General features: G+C 41.1%; 1 protein-coding gene across 10 annotated transcripts in view; it reads right to left on the bottom strand.

Moving 5' to 3' along the window:
• The window catches only part of ULK4 (unc-51 like kinase 4), a 240,114-nt gene that overhangs the window by 421 nt on the left and 218,346 nt on the right, over positions 1-21,347 (bottom strand). For 6 of the 10 annotated variants that reach the window (XM_065051781.1, XM_065051786.1, XM_065051780.1 and 3 more), the window contains 2 exons: positions 2,976-3,064; positions 1,645-1,701 (listed from right to left, as the gene is read on the bottom strand). In XM_065051781.1, coding sequence (XP_064907853.1) covers positions 1,645-1,701; positions 2,976-3,064 — 146 coding nt within the window. The remainder of the gene's footprint in view (positions 1-1,644; positions 1,702-2,975; positions 3,065-21,347) is intronic. The other 4 variants (XM_065051789.1, XM_065051784.1, XM_065051782.1 and 1 more) reach the window with 1 other exon arrangement.

Below are 21,347 nucleotides of genomic sequence, written 5' to 3' on the forward strand. Positions count from 1 at the left end.
GGAATTAAAAACAGTAACAGTTATAAGACGTTCTCAGAAGACTTTGTTTGAACTCCACATTTGCCTTTATCTATGTTGGAAAATTCTTAAAAGCCATGAACTGCACTGTATACCCAGATTTTCTGTCAAACAGCAACATACGCAACTAGTGATTCTGCCTTGTAGCAAATCTTGTGTAAAAATTAATTTCAGCTCAAATTCACAGTACCTGCTCCCTCCCTCAAATTATATCTTATTTTAACAGAGGAGATTAACATGCCTCCCATGAGTCTACACACACACACGTTCCAGCTTGACAGAAAGATGCGGTTTCACACATTCGTCCCTGTCACCGCAGCGCTGCTCCACGCAGGGAAGCAGTTACACTCAAGGCATTGCCACCTCCTGCAAGGAGGAGCGACTGCCCTGCGACACACAGCTCAGCACATTTGAAATTGAATGGTGGGGTCTTCGTCCTTTGCTTCCTTGCCTGTTTTCATTATTAATATTTTGCCTAATTTTTCCTATTGGAAACACGTGTTTTTTTTTCCTAGCATTGAAACAGAGGATCTAACACATTGCTGCTAGTCCACAAAAACAAGTAATCAATTTTTTTTCATAGACTTTACATCCCTCATCTTTAATTTAGAAAGGACACTAGCAGACCAATCTGCAGCTTCCTCAGTTGCTGCTAATGACAAATACCTACCGACACTCCACGCTTTGGGGAACCCAGAGCTAGCCATGAAATCCAAATGATCAGTCCACACTATGTAAGCTAGTGCCTTAATGAGCAGCAGTTTAAACCAGAAAATTTAGTTATCCGAAACAAATTCACCTTGGCAACTGTCACCACTGAAAAATAAATTGCTAAAATGCCACGTTTTAAGGTGTACATTTGATTCTGCGTAGTACTAAGCAGAACAGGTTGGTTATGTGTCACTCAAAACTGCCTGTTCTGACCAGCTGAGGATGTCACAGAGCAGGAGGTCAGCACTCCACGGCTGCTACCCGCAGCAGAAGAGAACCAAGAGCAGCAGCTTGTCATCCAAGCAGTGCCCCTCTTGGCACGTGACGGCTTGGCCAGTCTCCCCCTCCACCACACAGGCAGAGCGAAAGATGACAAACCTGTCTGCAAAAAATGAGCAAAGCAAAAACACTCCTGAATCACTTCAGCTGAGTGATAATATGTGGGTGGAAAGGCCTCGGAGTTCAGACTGCTCCAAGGATGGCTGAGATCCAGGGTCCCAGTTGTAGCCTTCTGCAAAACATTTCCAGTTCTGCATGACACACAGAGAGGCTTCTTAACAGGGTTCAAAGCAAAGGTGAGGAGACCAAGTTTATTAGGTCACAAGGAATATTCTGGGAAAGATGCCACATGAGGAAAACTGGGGAGATGGCAGAACATCCATAACCTCCATAAACAAAGCAGCCATTCAGCTACAGCTGATCAAGTTTGCTAATCCCAGGCTTCTCTTGCCTGCCCATTGCCAATTTATCCCAAGATCCAGGCTGAATTACTCTCAGTTTCCTCTGGAGACAAATGGATAGAGACTCATATTCCTCAAAGAAGGAGAGGAGGGAAATAAAATCTGTGCTCTCTCGGGAGCCTCCCTGTTGGTGCTGCAGTGCAGAAGCTCTGCACAGCAAAGGAGCTTGGCTTACCCTAATGGATCCTCACACTCGTCACTGGCATCAGCTGGAATGTGGTCTCCTGAGGATCTTGTGTCAAATAAGAGAGTGTGCTGTTTATTTTGAGCTCTGTAGTATGTGGTTTTGCAAGTAAAGAAATTAATAGATAGCAGACAATTACAGGAAGCCAGAAAAGCAGACTCAAAGACAGTGACTGGGCTGCCTAGTGCACCTAATGCTGAAATGCTATAAAACAGAGTGAAAACTAGTTCTAAAAGAAGAAAACCCCATCTTTCCACTCTGTCATCTTCAGTGTCTCCCTTGGGGAGAGCTGACATTTTATTTTTGTCAGATAATCTGATGTGTCATATAAAAACCCACGAGTCAGCAGCTGAATATGTGAGAGGGAAGCAGACTGTTCTCGACAGGTTTGGTTAGTCGTCAGCCTGCATCTCCTCACATTCAGCACATCCCAACATTTCCCCTCTACATCTGCCCACATCCTCCCTGCCTTCCTACCCAGGGTACACCCTGCCATAATGTCAAGGAGCCAACTTTCCCAAACAACTCACCCATATAAAGCCTGCATTTGGGAGCATGAAGAGCACTAAATAGATTATCTTAGTGGTTCAAAAACTGATCTATAAACTACAATTTCTCTATGAATTTTAGCTCAACCAGAAATGGAATGCAGCCCAACAGTCCACAGCAGGAGTGTAAAATCTGTTTTGAAGGGCAGAGAACAGTAATTCATTCATTCATATGTCCAAGGGGGATTAGATGAGGGAAAGTCTACAGGAGATGAGCTGAGGTTTGGCCAACTCGTTGGGACTAGCACCTCAGTTCTCACAGAGACAGCCACAGTATTCCCCAAAGTCTCGTGCCTTCCCGGAGAAGCCACAGGTATTCGTAAACAAAAGTAGTTCTGTTCTTCAGCTGCACATTTGAAAGCAATCAGCTCCCAAGCACACCAAACACAATTACTCTAAAACAGGGCACAAACATCACACTGTGCATCCAGCCCACTATGCCAAGAACCACTGACCAGTATCCGGTTATGAAGGCCAAGTGTTCCGAATAAAATAATCTATTAAAAAAAAACCAACGGACACACGTGCAGACAGATTGAGTGGGACGGTGCAGCACATTGTGGCTCGCCGCAGCTGGGGATCAAAGCACGCCGCCGCCACAAGCTCTGAGCGACAGGAGTTTGGAGGAGAGCAGCGCAGGGAGGGGGGCCAGGGACAGAAACCTGAGAAGCTCATAGCGCACAGAAGGCGATTACCGGAGAGGACCGTGGCAGACAAAAGAGGAGGAGAAGCGCTCTCAGCCCTGGAAATTCCTAGAAGCCTGAGGGAACTCACCTGGCAGTTTGGGCCAGGCTCTCTAGAGTCTGGATGAGACCATCGCCATCATTCTTCAGGCTCTCCGAGCACTTTTCATTTGAAGTTACCTGGAACAAAAAGAAAGAACTGTTATCAAAGGCTTAGCAAGAAATTCCTCTCTGTCACTTTTTGTGGGATAGGGGAGAGGGAAACAAGTCACAGCATTTATTACAATTGTAAATGGAATGTGACATTAAAGAGACCCAAGAGAAAGTCCCTTTTACTGAACAGGATTGAATTTTAGGTACAGACCATCTAAAATGTCTTGGCTTAATTAACGAGACCCACTCTTTTTCTGAGCCCTGTATGGGTGCAAATTCACACATCACAGTCTGCCAATCCTGATTTCATCCTTAGTGCCACTGCAAATACAAGCTCCATTTAGTCTGAATTCCAGGGAGATCTTGGGGAGGCAGTCGTTTTCACTTCTCACTTCACGGAAAAAATAACCAAGCTCGTATCAGCCTTCAGATCAGAACGCGTGGGGTTTCTCAGAGAGGAGCCAGGTTAAAATCACTACACTGTTAGCAGTTGCGCGTTGAAATTTTTCTTGCCACTCATCAGTCACCAGGAATATTACGTGCACAGGCCTGTCACCTGCAGAGCAGGGGACTGAGTGACCAAAGCTATATGCCCTTTTGTGTCAAGTGAATCCTGACTACAGTTGATTTTTCTGCTGGTGTGTGTTATCACACTAATTTGCAATGACTGATTCATTGTTTCTCCAGCCTTAACTAGGATAACCACACAGCTCCAAGCGGCTGCACGTTTCCTGATCAGTGAAGCAAGTGAATGGGAAGGTCACAGGGGACACGACACAAAGTCGTGTGGCACTGTGGTGCAGACAGACACTGAATACTTGGCAGCTTGCTGAAGAAGCTCTCGTATCTTAAAAATTTACTGAAAAAAGGGTTTGTGTGTCAGTTCCTGCTTGCAAACATAAATACATCTTGGCCAAAGAGAAAGGAAAAGAGGAAGACCAGAACACTGATTATTTCAATAGTGGAGGAGTTAATGCTTGAAAAGACGACTTCTAATCCCAAAATCTGGCAAGGACTTTTAAGCTTTAGCATGCTGCGGCTGGCCCTGCTTACCATTGATCAAGCATCTGGGTGATCCGCCTTCACATCTCCCTCTTAAATCACAAGAGAAGCTGTATTTACAGCTGCCATCCCACCATAATTTATCAGCAGTGATTCTGCAACAACAGTGTCACTACATCTATAATCATAACATCCTGTAGCTAAGCAGTAACAGGGAACAGAGACCTGTCTGAAGCAAACTAAAATGTACCCTGTGTGTTGGAAAAAAACAGTAATGCTATTACCTAAGTACAAATCATTGGTAAATCCTTATTACAGGTCATTAAACCTTTTTGTTCTCTTGAGGTTTATATCTGACCCTTCCAGTTTATATTTCATTAATCCATTCTTCTTTACTTGTCACCCATTAGATAGAGAGAATGTTTGGTAATCTGGGTGCTGAATGTGAGAACATCACACGTAATATTAGCAATACAGTTGCAATACAGGGAGAGAAAAGTGCTTTCACCACAAAGACATTGCTTTATATTCCTAAAGAGCTCTCGTGCCTCTACCAAACACTTCCCTTAACTTTTGCAGCACATCAGCTGCTGCCACATCTTTTACACTTGCCACATTCATGCCCCTTGTTTATCCTGCACACTTAAAAGAGGAAGAGGTCACAGGGGGAGGAAGCTCACTGAGGACTGGATCATGCTCCATAAAACTATGAGGTCAAATAAAGGCTACAGGTATCTCTAATTCTAATACTTCCTAACTCTTGGGTGCTGACATCTGTACAACTATTACAGTCTTAACAAATTAGCCTTTGTGCATTATACATAGACAGAACATTCAAAATACGTTCAACTAGAAAATCTGGTACTGAAAAAAAGTTTTGATTCTAAAAAGCTGTGTTTCAAACAATAATTTAGACTAACTGAATCACAGGGCCTGCCTATAAGCTTGTTGGTGTTGCAGCAAGCCTTGTGTCGTTATTAAGAATAAATTTCTGTGGATGCAGTGCATTTGAATGGAAAGGATTTAAACAGCTCTATATGCACAGAAATCATAATGGACAGAACGTGTGAGATCGTCCACCTCATCTCCCTGTAACACTTCACTGTTCTGAGCAGCTCTCAGCCACAGGCAATGGGCTGCTACGATACCCGTGTGTAGGGGCTACTTCCCTATCTAATAAAATGCTTCAATAAGATCCTTTCAGCAGCAAAATTGGTATTAAACCACAAGGAGGGAAAGGACCAGGCCTTTAGCATCACAAGCAGTCTGCAGGCTGTTTAAATTAAGTCTGAAACAAATTTAGGATAGTAACCACTCTTGTAGAAATGAATGTATTTCCACTTGTAGAAATGAATGTATTTGTAGAAATGAATGTCCAGCATTGCTCTATTTTTTACCCACACCAGTTCTAGTTCTCAGTCACTTGGAATTTTAACAACTAGTTTAATGAGCTCCTGTAATATAGCTATTTGTTAGGGCTGGTTACAACACATATTCAACGGCATAATCAATAGCTATTCTTTTAATTAAAAATGTAACTAAATCTCAGTTTAGTTGTACACTCAATGCAATTTAACAAGTATTTCAAAACGTCTCTTCTTTATTAAGCTAATAGCCGTCCGGTATCTGTCCTCTCTTCAGCTCTGTTAAACAAGGATGAGCCATAAGGAACACCACAATTGACACGTAAAGATCAATATATCCTAAAATGTAGGATGGCTGCTCAGGTATTATGCACTGCTGAAGGTGAGTGCGGGAAAAGATCTAACACGAAACATTTGCTGGAAGATCATCTTCACTAATAAACGGAGGAGTCTTGAGTTCTTGGTCCAAGTAGAAGTGATTTTTGCAATTCAGGTTTCAAGAAAGCACAGAAACCTAAAGGACAATTACTGTTCTTAAGGCTGGTTTCATAATACTGAACTGCTTTCTCTGATTAGTCATAACTCACATCTTGTAATTTATGACTGAGTTAAACGACCTAAGTAGTAAACTATCTCTCACCATTTTGAAGAGAAATAAATTCTCCTGCTTTTGGGGATTTCAAGTAAACTGTAAGCTTGATGTTTGTGAAATAAACCTGGAAATAATATTATACAAAATATAGAGTAAAAATAAGGAGCTTTTATTTGAAACTTGTTTTGGTTGAAGAAAGGCCTCAGGAGAATATTTAGCTTTATCTTTAAGTGTTACCTTCTCAAATAAACAACTGCTGGAGATATTTATCATTTCCATGCTCAGTGGATGCTTTTCTACAACTCATCACCTTGCCTGTACACACAGATACAAGCACGGCATTTCATAAATGTTCCTTCTCACAAACTGGCTTTTCCTCTTTCCCAAACACACTCAATATCTTAACCTCATAAAGTGATGCTTTCTTACTTTCCCCCCAAATTTTAATACAACTAAGCTAATTATCTTTGCAGGGTTAGGTCAAGTTCTTGCTCAACTTTCCCAACATTGGCTGAGAGCAGCCACACAGGTAACAGAGGAGCTGCCATGGTGTTTATCAGAAACACCAGATACTTGTACATCTAGTGTTAAGATCACTTGAATATTGACACATCCTGTGAATAAAGTACCACTCACTCCTCCCCAGTTAGAGGTTTTTCCGTGAACAGGAATTGTAACTTCAGCTAATACTGCAGTAAACCAACCACCATTTTTTTTCTGTGCACTAACTGGGACTCTATGTAGAACAATAAATATATTTTTTTAAAATGAAGTTTTCAGAATGAACAAAATAAAGAATTAAACACACTCCTTTTGCTCTCTAGACACTATTTCAAATAGTGTCTTCATAGTAAGTACTGTCTCCACAATTTAAAACGTGCATCTTGGACTTGTCATTCCCGCCTTCACCTTTGACTGTCAGCGGGACACAGAGCTTTTCATCCCCACCCAAAGCTGCTGTTTTAAATGCCATCTGGGCTGGTGGTGATTGAAAGCTGATGGCTATTCACAGCTGCTTGGTGTGACCTTATTGCCATTTTTTAAAGAACAAATGTCACAAAATATAGTGGTATCAAAACCGCTGCTATAGCTGATGTGACAGCCCAGCAATGGGATGGCGACTTCAAGGATGAGGCACCAATGCCTGGGATGGAGAAGAAACCTTCCAGTGCTGCAACCCATCTTACGCCTATCCCAGGGCATTGAACGGTACTTTTCCTCCCAGGCTGTCAGCACTGAGCTATTCACAGGCACTGCAGTAATCAAATAGAACACGTCACTCGGTTTGTTGTTCACAACTCATGACAACATGGCCAGAAACATGCAGCGTTTTCTTCTTAAGGCATGATAACCAAGAATATACTGTAAACAGGGGCTCATTCAGGAGAGCACCTATGTGAAATAAAACTAACAGATCCATTGATAGTGTTTAAACTTACTAAATATAAATATTTCTTTCATTTTAAGTCCCTCTCCAAGCATATACATTAAGCTGACAGTGCCCAGAGGAGATATAACAAATGGATCCATCACTTTTCATGACGGATCAAACGGATCTGTCACTTATGTAGGCCTGTGCATTCACTCTTACTAGGTAAGGCAGCCCTTACCTTTGCGTAATGAAAGGCCAGACTAAATAAAGAATTTGGAGCCTATAAAGTAGAGGCTGTAATGATTATAGTCTAGGTGTCAGCCCCCAAAGAGGAATCCCAAGTGGAGACTGAGATTACCTGCACAGTAGTTGCTGAAGGACATGGGAACCTGCATGTTCAGCACAAAACCATCTGAATTCTCTCTCCTTCTCAGAGCTCAGAATGCTAACACAGCAAATGAAAACTCATGGTCCAAACGACAGAGACCACAACCCCAACCCTCTTCTCAGTGCCCCCACACCAGGCTATGGGCTGTTGTGCTCTCCTGTAGTCCTCTCCCCTTTTCTAAGCAAGTGAAGGTCACAACTTGGCTGCTTGAAGCACAGTTTCCACAGGATGGGGAGAGGCAGGGAGGTTCGGGTGGTTCCCACACAGTGAAGGAAAAACACCACGGCATGGGGACTCGGCAGCCAGGCAAGAGACAGCTCAGCTCTCCAGGTCTGAAAAGTTAAGTATGGACTCCCTTTTACCAGTGGAGCACTCTGGCTATTAAGGCAATTTTATTTCTGTGGCAGGAATTTAAAAACAAAAATGACTACAAACAGCAACAACAAATTCCAGATATCTACAGTTGCCTTTTGTGAGGTGTTTAATCTGGCATTTGTTAGACTGGACCCTTCAAAGCACTTAGGTGCAACTAATTTAAAGGTTGTTTTATGAAAACTAATGGTGACTCTTGCCAGGTTATTCCAGTGTAGCAGAGGAACACCTGAGGACAGTGTACCCACAGAGATGTGGCACTAGGATGGCCACAAGTTATTTTTGCTCTCATAATGTAGAACTCATTCTAAAAGGGTAAAACCCCTCCTGGCGTTCCCCCCATCACACATTAGCCACACTTCCACGCTACTCTTCTCTCTACACAGGGTTCAGCCAGAGACAGACACAGAACGTGTGTGTGGGAAGAACAAATCAAGTCAGACAAGTTATATTTATGTTACTAATTGCCAACTCATTTAAACAGGCCCGAGCAATGTTGCTGGACCTTAAAAACAAGAAAGTTACAAAAGCATGAGTGTTCCAGGTGTGCTTTGGCAAGCACATTGCAGCCAGGGATTGCAAACACACAATTACAAAGACTTTCTGGCCTTCAGATCCTGCAAATACATGTGAAAACAAGCAGGTATCTGTGACAAAAAAAAAAAAACCTACTTCAGACAGCTTAGCTCTGATTTTAGAGTTCAAAAATCTTTCTTTTTCTTCCCTCTTTATGGATAAAATTCTTGTTCCACTGAAGTCAGCACAAACTCCTTTTGACTTTGATAAGGCCAAGATTTCATTCGACATGTTTTGTTTTCTTCTAATTTGTATGTGTGTGCAGGTTTATTCTAAGTTCAAAGCAACTTCCACCGGTAACTTGGAAACGTACCAGTTTCCCGGCAGTCTGAAAGCCACACTGTCTCGAGGACTATTCACAGGGAGACAAGGAATGTCTCCCACACGCTATATAATGGTTAATTGATTTTGGACGTTTCTTGACACCTTCCACTTTGAGGCTATTCTCTGCCCTTCAGCATATACATAACGCACATAAAGGCAAGCTCCGCGATTGTTGTAAAGTTGTAAAATTACCAAGTCTAAGGGGCACTGTCTAAGCATAAAAGATTCGAAAAACCGCAGGATAATTATTGAACAGAAGATTGCTTTCTGTCTTGTTTGATTTTTTTGATTTGGTTTTTATTGCTAGCAGTGTTCTCAGTGCATTTTTGGGAAATACAAGATGTCTTTATAATCCCAAAAATATCCATTATCACAGTTTCCATCCTCTGTAACTAGTGAGATAAAAATATTTGACTTAAAAGAACTGGATGGGTAAACCTTTTCACATCCATTAGAACCAGCTGTTCACAACAACTTCATTAGCAAAAGTAAACTGCAGTCCTGCCTGGCAAAAGGTGTCTCAAAGGTGCTACGGGACACTTCCACATACTGTTGCAGTGTTGACAAGTTACGCATGCTCATTAGCCAGCTCAACAGCAAGACGGCATTAAAAATAAACACTTGCCACCCTGTTGCTGGTGATCTCATCTGCAAACACAGGTTCATCTGTCACCTGCATGTCAGTGACTCCCTGAGGTACCACTTCACACTAGTTTCACTCTGTCTGAACAATGATCCCAGCTGGCCTCAAACATCAGGTTTGGTAAAGTGGGGCCACATACCGAGCTTACACAACCTCACAAGCCCCTCAGATCCCTCTTCCTGCAGCTCCTGGGCAGCTGCCTGTCCTCACCTTGCTGAGTCTGATGAGACCACCACCTGTCAGGTACACCTTACCCTGATGGTCTCGTATGAATTCCCCCTTACAAAAAGAATGGGCAAATCCACTGGAATAATTTTCTTATTACCACAGCAGGTCCAGTTTAGGCTTGGGTCCTATGTTTATGCTCCTTTAGGAGCTATTGTAAAGGCTCCCAGTTGTCTTAGAGCAAAAATTCCTAAAAGCAGTTAGAAACACACACTGTAAAACACCACAACAGGTTCTCCACATATCTACATTTCCCTTCAAATTCATCATTTCCTGGGTCTCTCATCTTCAAGCGTTCTTCATAATCTCTCTTTCTCTTCATCAGCTTTTCTCTTAAAATATTTTCTAACAAGTAACTCCTAGTTCTTCTTAGATTTTTGATTCATGTAACTCTTTTTCCAGTGTCACTGTCTTGATTCAACTCATGAATAAGATCCCTGAATTCCAGCATCTGTCAACCCTTATATCTCCTTGTAAAATCATAAAATAGTCTGACTGCAACATTTTTTGAAGTTATATCCAACTTTCATCAATATGCTCCATAGATCAGGGATGGCCTTCTTTTCATGTACATGTTATTTTAATGTCCATCTAGTACAGCTGAACCTAGATCTTTCACCGACATATTTTTTGCTATGATGATTCAAATAATTTAAAATATTTTTACCCTTGTAAAGGTAAGAATCATTACTATAGATACCTCATCTTTTCACTATTAGGAAAACGAGTGACACCCGGAACATACTGGAAAGTGCTGACCTTTAAATGGCAATTACCATAGAGAAGTATGGAAGCAACCAAGCAATTAGCCATTTCATAAATGCTTTTACATCTAAGGACACAAACACTTGAGCAGTCATGCCTGTGATGCTCAGGTGAACTGCACAAACCCTTAGAAACTGCCAAGAAGCTGCAGTTTGCTGAGGAATTTCTATTTTAATGCATACAGGCTAAAAAATATTACTAACTCCAACCTGACATTGTCCTTTGTCCTGCTTTAAAATGTTCCTCATAAAGGTAAAAGACTACCACACCTTCACAAGGGCAGAGGGATGTGAACAAATGCTTATACAGATGCATTGGTGCAAATCAAGTCTGATCTACTATCGTATGCAAAATCCGCAGCTTTCCCTGAGGAGAACCTTTATATGGCATTGATCAGCTTTCCTGGAGGATGAAACAAAATTGGAAAGCTCAGGATCACATTGGCTATAGTCTGTACTTGAACACAAGATTACAACAACTAAAAGTCTCTACAACTTGACTTAATGTTTTAGATTTGTCATTTTAAGAATGGCAGGAATAAGATGAGTTCAATTAAGAACTAACACAGATTATGAAAAAAAATGTTTAAAGAGTAGCCAAAATCTTGTTATAAAAACACCATGAACTATGATTTTGAGCTAAATATTAAAGTGTTATGTATTAATTCCTTCATAGTCACTATAACCTTGGTTTCTATGGACACATAAAACTTGGACGTAGAATCCTTGAGGTTTTCCTTAAGTATCAAACAAGGACAGTCTTCCATACACTAAGACAAAAAAAAGGTCTGATGATTTTTTATTAGGGGAGAAAAGCATCATTATATTTATGCTTTATGTAAAAAGCGCCTAGGAATGTAAATGACTGAACAGGGACATAAGTCTATAAAACACGAGTTTCTGAGGAAAATTATGCTTTATGTAATGGTTCAATTTCCATAAAATTGTAAAAACTGTCATAAAACCAAATAGACTTCTGAAATTGATGCTTGCTTACTGTTATGTGACAGATGGCTCTGACTGCCTGGCAGAGAGCAAGCAGCTACCTAGTTGGTCCTCGCTGACCTCAGAGAGAATTATTTTAGTCTATTCAAATTTTTCTTTAATAAATCCAGTTGCATTTAAGTATCTTTATGGCAGCTAGTAAGTCATCCATGTGCAATTACAGAGAGGAGGTCAAAAGGAAGTAATAGTGATGAGCCCAACAGATGACACAGCAAGGCAATCTCAACAACAGTGCTCTATGTAAAATTACAGTGCACTGAAACACCAAATGAGTTCGACAGTCCTTTTGTGCCCACAGAAACAATGAATTAGGACTCCATAATGAAAACAACAGTGATAGTCACTGGGAATTACACTGGCCTTGAATTATGAATTGAATAAACAGGTTTCAGGTTTCAGAACTGCCAGTTTCACTGTGCAACCCACAGCAAAACATCTGTCCATGTGAAAAGAGAGTGTATTTCTCATTGCTGACCACAGCAGTATTGTTTTTCAGACAGCTCCTCTATCTGTTCATAATCATACTGGGCTCCCAGTACCCAAATACCAGCACACAGCTAATCGTTGTGGGGGGCATTGCAGAAAGCAAATACATTCCAAGCAAGGGAGTATGAAACTTCCCTCAGGAACATGGGTCTGCAGTATGCCAGCTACTGGCACAAAGACTTTTCATTCTTGTTGCCCTCTTAAATTAAGGGCAGGTCCCATATTTGATTCCCTGTCCCCCCTCCCATCAGTGTCATTAAAGAATTACCATTACAGATTAACTGAAGATTTTAATGTCAGTTGTGAAAACAACCAACCACCAAAACAGCAACCCAAATCTGCACTTAATGCAGACACACATATACTTCCAGATGTACACGATACTTATTCCAAATAAACAGATAGAATAAGATTTAATGTAGAATAAATAGTTCAACAAGGCCAAATTGCGAGTAAACGTTCACAGCTACTTCAGAGATCACCCCCACCCACTGCATCTCACACTGTAGACAACCACAAACAGTATGTTCACATTCTGGTTTTTGTCAACACTTGCCGTTTCATTAAGTCGTGTTTGGACTCCAAATGCTTCACCCTTTATGAGCCCTGCTGTCTTAGTGATATAAAGAAACTAGTAATTTGATGATTTCATATCCATTTTCCTCTACTTATCCTCAACTAATGTATACTTGCACTTGGCTGACTATCACAGTTTCATCGCTGACTGGCAGGAACAGATTCCTGAGTAGTTTTCCTGTGTTTTTATCAATTCATTGAGTTCCAGCTCCTGGCAGCCTGTGTATAAGTGAAACTCTTGCAGTTGCCCCCAGCATAATACCATTTTACTGTTCTTTATAATATTTCAAGATATAGACGAATATGAACACTGCAGAGTTTCTTTGCTACAACTGCAAAAACAAAAGGTCTGGAAGACAAGGTTAAATGATTTACAGCAGAAAATCACAAAGAAAAGATAAATCACTTTTTTCTCTCAATACAGTGCATGCAGTCATCTTCATCTTTTCTTATCAGCTGCCATTTCCAACACATGCAAAAAGTGTTCTTATTATGCTGGGGAGCAACAAGGATCAAGCTCTTCAACCTGGCCGTTTTCTATCAACAATAAAAGAAGAAGATACGAAGACTGCAAGTCCAACATGATGTCACTAGCTAGTGACATGAACAGCAATGTACTGCTTTACTGTTAATAAAAGAAGTCAAGGAAGACCAAGACTCATTTTATCTAAGGATAAACTCAAGTAGCTGGTAACTCATACATGACAATATAAAAAGGAGGGCAAATGCACAACTCTGCATAATACTTCAAGGCAGATGGAGTCAGGGATGTGACACTTGCTGTCTGTACAACTGGTGGGCACGGGAAAGACAATTTTGTCTTTCACAACTGCCCAGTTGTGATCACCAAAGTGGGACAAGGCAAGGAAGAACATATCACAGTGTCAAGAAACCAATGCAGAAGTTACAAAATATCTGCCTAAATTGTTCTTCCTCTCCACGTAGAAGGCTGGCACTCTTACCACAGACAGCCTGGCTTATCTTCTCTGTTGCATAGTTAAGCAAATTTTAGCTAAATTAAAATCAAGCAAATAAGGGTAAAATGTTCACAAGTACTTCAGTTAAAGCAGTTTAAATTACTTGAGTTAAAGCAGTTTAACAAATTACCAACCACTTAGCAAGAATGTGAAATCTAGGCATAGATGCACCCACTAAATGGCAATGTTAAGTGGGCTGGCTTGAACCACCACTGCTGGTGATTTACACCAACCTATTTTACTCCATGCTGTAAAAGACTGGTGTGTCCATACAGTCAGCTGCGTTATCTCAGGCAAGGTAGTACTAATTTCCAGCTGAGCAGGCAAAAGGTACCTCAACTCCTTTGCCTTGATGGCACTACGATGGATGCCCTTATTTTAAAAACTCGCTAAATGTTAAAATTCTAAACAAGAAATTGCTATCAGCAAAGATGCTAGCACTATTATTTTTAATGCATTCTTGTTTTTATAAAACATATTTGAATTGAGATTAATTATGTCATCAACTAGTTATGTAGCCCAAAGAGGTTTTGTTGGGTTTAATTGCCCTGGTTTAAAAAAAATAATAAGAAAAAAAAACCAGCACTGCCCCAACCATCTGCTCCATTTCATTGCCAAGGGTTCCTGCCCTCAAAGCAGGAAGGGGAGAATACAATCCCTGTTTATATCTCATTTGCTCTGGTTCACTACTTGTTCTATTAGCTAGAACAGCTGATGAGGGTGGGCTTGCATTAACACTGCGCTGAGATGTTTCCAGTCCTGTTGAGTGGGGCCAGCAGAGAGGCAGGACAGCGAGGTGGCAGGGACCAGGCAGAAGAGTGGACTCCACCACAAGCAGCATCTTTGAGACTTAGATGTGACCTCACACACTGTCGTCATTAAAAGGTGGAGATAAAGAGGTGGAAAGCTGAAAAAACTTTCAGCAAAGAAGTCCACAACAAAAGGAGAGTCTGTCCTTCTGTAAACACAAACGCTGCTCAATTCCCAAAGAAGAAATCCTTTTTCCTATTGGAAGTAAACAGTTTAATTTGGATAGGAGAACACTGTCTGGAAGACAAACTGACTGTTTCTCTTCATAACTCTGTAATACAGCAGAGATTGACCTTTGCATCCTCATTCTGCTGCTTATCTTGAACAAACAGCCTAGAAGTCAATGTCTACTGAGAAAAAATGAGGGAAGTGACTTTTTTTCTAAATGTACAGAGCAAGTCCTAGGGAAAACTGTAATAAATATGAGTCCAGCTGCTGTGGCTGAATGTTAACCAGCTTTGTGATGCACTGTTTATTCAGCCATGAAACGCTTGCCGAGACAAGTTGAATTTCAATCTTGAATTATACAGTTAAGTCTTACAGAGAGAAAGTGATCCTTTGTAGCTTTTGTTATCTCAAAATACGTTATATTTCAGTATCAGCAGAACAACAAACATTTTCTTATTTTGTACATGTATCGGCTTTTTGCTTTTATCTCATGGGTGAACTTAGCATTCAAGGAATGGATACCACAGACTAAAGGCAACTTTCCAACCTGGTATTCGATGATTCTAATGAGCACAAGGGTTCTGACAAACTTCACCCACACAGGTCGGGCAGTGAACCTTACACCTGGCTCACAGCAGCACCACTTCTGCAGCCTTGGCTTCACTTGAATAGAAAATCATATCGAACTGTGTACACAACAGCTACCGGTAACCCAGCTTTCAGCTATGATCTCATCGGGATGTGAACTGGTTATTTCTTTCTCCCATTTTCTTTCTGACCATGGGAAAAATACTATGAAGTACTATTATCACATGGTGATATTCATAGCAAATATTCACAGGTTACAAGTAAAACATTTTCAAGTTAATAAAGGAGTTTATTTTCTCCTAGAGGTTTCAAGTTAAAACACCTCAGATGTTTTTGCTGATGTGCAGGTAATTACATCATTGTTTTGCATTTGCTATTGCACAACTACCATGAACAAGGTGTGCCTTAAAATTAGATGTTGCAGCCCATATGCTTAACCTGATTAGGTCAATAATTTAAATATTAACACAGTTACTGAAATGAAAGCAGACAGAGTCTTGTTAAAAACAAAAAAAGTCATTAGATACTCTTACACTGTATTATTTTAAAAACACAGGACTCCATGTTTTCAGATGCAGAATGAGCATCTGAATGTCTGCCACAAAATAATGCCTTCTGCTCCTATACCCACCGTGGCTGTCAGTCTTTTAACTTTGTCCTCCAGGACAAGGTAACTGAGTCACAGTGCAAACTTAGTCACGCCACAACACAAAGCCGATGCGATGATCTCATTACTGTTCCAGGAAAAGGAATAAACTCAATTCCTATGTACACCAGCATATCAAGCTTTCAGCAAAGACCTACAAAGGGCCTGACCACAAAACAGGGAGAACAAGTAACATGAGTGGCACCCTGTTAAGAAAACTACTAAAGTAAGCAAAATAGTGATATTGAGACTTTTAAAGAAAGTCTCAGTGCTCTGTCAGAGGATTTTTGAATTTTAAAGGAGTTTTTAAATTTAACCAGATCTATAATCCTTTTTGGTAAGGTTAAGGTACCTGGAAGTTACCTTCAGGTCAGGTTAAAAATAATTTCGTACATTAAAGAGGAGATTTATTGCACTATTTCAAGCACAAAATCCAATCCAGATTGGCTAGGAGGTTCATTTTTAAGCTCTTCACACTTTCTTAAATATCATATTTGGACTATTTTCTATCACAGTATCAGACATGCAGAAACAAAATATAAAATTACTAAATCTGACTTAAAAAGAATACCTGTCTGATCAAAGCCTCTAGCTCACCTTTTTGTGTGTGTGTGTATGTAGAAGTAACTAGCAGGAAAAGTCTTATCTTCTAAGAGTTGCACTTAAAACTGATTGCTTATAAAGATTTGAAGAATGATTTGCATTACCGTTCCAAAACAGCCCCCAGAGGTACTGGGTGGATCAAGGGATTGCTAATGAGATATTGAGTCTTTCATACCTGTACTCTTGATTTAAATTCAATCCAAGACAAAGATCCCCCACCTGGTGGACATCTGATAACCTGTGAGAAATGAGGTGATGTTCTCACTCTATTCTTAGAAGATACATGTTTTAAGAGCAATGAACTGCCAGTGAAATTGGCACTCTTTGCAGTGAAACCAAGGAATGAATTGACAATAAAACAATTCAAATTAACTTTTATCCCTCAATATGGTAATATAAAACAAAGCTTTGGCTTTCTGTATCAGTTTTCGTCACAACTACTTTCCCCAGCCTGCTCAAAATACCAGTTTCAGCCTCTGACACTACTACAGTAAATTCAAATGAAACATTTCAGAAAGGTAAAAATTACTAATTAAGTTCCAGAGTGGCAATATTGGGCTTTAATGACTTATAATTTACAAAAAGGCTGGTGGTAGATGTTATTGAGTGACTCAGAGAACTTTCTATTACGCTTTTCTTCAGGAGCAGTCATTATCACATGTCAGTTGCTCAGAACACGGCACTCTCTAGTCCTTCCTCTCATTTAATAAAAGCAAATTAATCACTTCCTATCATTTATTTACTCAGTGAATTTAGACCCTAGTTTCACTCATAAATTACAATAAATGTATCATTTTAATTAACTTACTAGTCACAGCTGTTCTACAGATGTTTTGGTTTTTTGAACACACTATTGTCTATGAACTATTCACAACTCTTATTACTGTGATTCTTGATGTACTAATAGGATTTGTGACAGATTAACTGTATGACATTTACTGTTTCTCTCTGCTGACTATTGGGTCAGACTGAGAGTCCACCTCCCAGGCCTAAAGCTCTTTGCTCTTGGCACAGGACATGGCTATCTAACTCAAATGGCTACTGTGCAAACCAAGCCCATAGCCAGTCCAGGGAGAGGGACTGACTTTACTTGCATATGCATCAGTGGGTTGGGCACAAACTGACTGCCACAGCAGGAGCAGAACCTGATTACCTCACTCAGTCTTCTTCCCTCTTTCTTTCCTCCCAAAAAGTATTCTTTCCACTCCATAACCCAAACCTCTTCTCTCTGCAGGAGAGGCAGCCCCATGGCAATTACCACCTACTCGCGGAAGGGGAACTCACCAGAGCAAGTGTTGGTGGCATTGCATGGAATGAGGGTGGCTAGAGAAGCTCTTTCTTGTGTCAAAGGATCCTTCCACCAAGTTCATTGCTGTACCAGGGAAAACAGCTTCTTCCTGTGCTAGTTCCCAGGGCAAATGCGGAGAGATTGCCCCTTGGTCCAGCACAAAGGAATACAATCCCTTTAAATAATGGAAGGAGTTGATCATCCACAGATGTCTCCCCATCCTCCATGGCACCATCAAAAGCTCATACAGGTTCTAAGATGCCTCCTTACAGCAGGCACACACAGCTGGCCAATGTCACCAAACACAAGTCAGATTCCTTAGCTGGGGGTGAAGAAGGACACCACAATGTATGGGAGAGGACATCCTGCTAGAAGATCGTCTGTCTTCTCCTTCTGATCCTTTCCTAACTCTCTTCTGCACTGCCTCCCAGATCCTGCTCACTCCAAGCCGAGTTTTGCTAGCTATCCCTCCACAGATACCCACAAGCATGTGCTTGAAACTTCTTCTAGGGGACAAAAATGGCAAATATAATTCATGGCAGGGGATAGGGCTTCTTCACATCATTAGAGGAGGTCATTGATGCATCCACAGCTCCATCTCTCAAGACAGTCTGTGGAGAGACAATCATATAAAAGAGTAACACCACCATCATCAGTCCTCTCACATAGTCCTGGAGGAAGCCTTTGATATGGTCCTCTGGGATACGGGTGGTGAGAAGGAAGACAGTGCCCTAGTGGATGCCAGGCAAAAATCCATTCTGAAGATACAAGTACTTGGCTACCACCTTTTCAGAAAATCAAGATCTTTGGTCTGACTTCTGTCACCCGAGGAAGGGACAATCCCCTGCCTTCCCACTAGATCTTCATCTAGGTGCTGAGACAACACCAGCACTTGGTCTTCTCTTCTTTGCCTGAGCCTTTTCCTATAGCTTCAGCTGTTCCCAGTCTCTAGGCTGACCATTGGTGGCCAATCTCACAAGGTTTGCCAAGTGCCAGAATGAACAGAATCCAGAGAGAAAAGGTGTACGTAGAGAGCTCTTTCTTCTTGCATTTCCTGTGGATTTGTGAGCAGGTTGTCATTCTCTGCCAAGAGGCTGCTAACATGCTTCTTCGTACCCTTCTACTTTTCCAAGGAGTAGATGTACGCACATACTACAATTCCCCTTCCAAAGGAGTTGGATCTCTGATCAGAGAAATGTGCCTGAGGCCCAGCAATCTTTCTGGACCCATTACACTATTCAATACACTAGGGTGGGTGAGGCAGGCGCCTTAAGGCTCTAAAATATCTTACATCAGATGCCAGCTTGCCACAGTCCTCCACCAACTAGCCCTTTCCATGTTGCTGCAGCACAAGGACTTGCACACACCTCTTCTACATCCCAATACTTTCACAATGAGGAAAAGACATAATTTCCTTCCTATCAAGCAAGACCAAACTTCCAAAAGGCCTCTGCAAAGACTGTGTCTTCTGACAGCCTATTGCAAGAAAGACCATTGGCTGAACTAGGCCAAAATTAAGATCTTGTGGCCATTACAGACACCAGGTAGCAGTCCATGAAAGGGGCTGAGCAGCCACAGGGGAGCTCCTTACTAATTTCTGGCTTCATGGGCATTTTTCTTGGACCAATGTTCTGCAAGCCCCAAGGCCTGGTATAGTTAGGGTGATATTTCCCTCTATACATTATTCAGTGTTTATCACTACTGAATGTTATCTGCAATTCTGTCATCCCTTCGATCAATATTTTGAGTTGTCTGCAACTCTTCACAATCAGCCTTAGTTTTGAATAATTCTGTATCACCAAAAATCTTTGTCATAGCAATCTTAATCTCTTTTTCCAGGCAATTTATGAATGTATTGCAGAGCAAAGATCCTGATAGGCTTATGACAGTAATCTACATTTATGGTGCAAAACTAGCCATTTACTGTTTTCCAATATTTAAACTGTTATTACTCTGTGAGAAGAACTTCCCTCTTTCTTATGGCAGCTTAGTTGCTTTAGGAATTTCTACTGAGAAGCCTTAAGGCCTTTGCAAAATCCAAGTTCACTGTATCAATTCTTCACACACTATTGACTCACTTGGAGGAACTGGGAAAACACGACTTCCCTCTACAGACATCATATTGACTCTTATATAACATGCCATATTTATCTTTCTTTTACCCATCCTTTCCTTATTGTCATACCTAGCAGTTCAGCCTTACGGTTAGAGTTAATTGTTTGCAGTTCTCAGAATGATCCCTGGAGCCCTTTTAAAAATTGTAGTATAGACGCTAATTTACCTTATGGGTTATATACCACAATTACAGGCTCAACAATTTCTTGGACAATTACCATTGAGATCAACTGATTTGTTACTGCTCACTTGATCAAATTGTTCCAATATCTCTTTGTAACATCTTAAATTTTTTTAGACAATTACACACACACACACAAACCAGATTGAGATGACCAAACTGTGTAACTTTCAGTAGCAAAAATCAGAAATCTGAAAGGTGACCTTTGGGGTATAAGTACAAGACTTTGCCTGCCTGTGTCTTCAGAGGAATACCTAATATGTCAGTCTACAAAATGAAGCTTGATGCAAAGATACAGTATTTTCTCAAAACCTTTGTAAATAGTGATGAATGACTAAATTGCAGATGATGTAATTTTTCATTTGATGAACTGACAAGCTATTGAGGATTGCCTATGACCATGAAGAATGGTATTTTTGTCTCTATTATGAGACAACTTTTTGAAAAATATAGACCTCAGAGTATAACCTGGATGACAGATCTTACTAAGTAAGACATACTAATCAACTTGGTAGAACTGCACAAACAATAATCTAAATTACCATTACAGACTTGCAACAACCTTCTATGTCTTAGCACCTCAGTGTCTATGCCCTTGTGGCCAAGAAGGCCAGTGGCAAATTGGGTTGCATTAAGAAGAGTGTGACCAGCAGGTCGAGGGAAGTTGTCCTCCCCCTCTATTCTGCCCTGGTGCGGCCACATCTGGAGTACTGCGTCCAGTTCTGGGCTCCCCAGTTTAAGAAGGATAAGGAATTACTGGAGGGAGTCCAGTGGAGACCTACGAAGATGACTAGGGGGCTGGAGCATCTTTCTTATGAGGAGAGACTGAGAGAGCTGGGTCTGTTAAGCCTGGAGAAGAGAAGGATGAGAGGAGATCTTCTAAATGTTTTCAAATATCTCTAGAGTAGGTGTCAAGAGGACGGGACCAGCCTCCTTTCAGGGGTGCCCAATGATAGGATGAGGGGCAACGGGCACAGACTGAAGCAAAGGAGGTTCCATCTGAATATGAGGAGAATTTTCTTCACTTTGAGGGTGCCAGAGCATGGGAACAGGCTGCCCAGAGAGGTTGTGGAGTCTCCTTCTCTGGAAATATTCAAGACCCACCTGGATACATTCCTGTGCTGTCTGCTCTGGGTGAACCTGCTTTAGCAGGTGGGTTGAACTGGATGATCTCCACAGGTCACTTCCAACCCCATCGATTCTGTGGATTCTGTGATAAACATTCCAGGACAGACAGAAAATTGA

This window comes from Columba livia, chromosome 2 (assembly GCF_036013475.1).
Source record: "Columba livia isolate bColLiv1 breed racing homer chromosome 2, bColLiv1.pat.W.v2, whole genome shotgun sequence".
In the NCBI taxonomy this organism is placed as follows: domain Eukaryota; kingdom Metazoa; phylum Chordata; class Aves; order Columbiformes; family Columbidae; genus Columba; species Columba livia.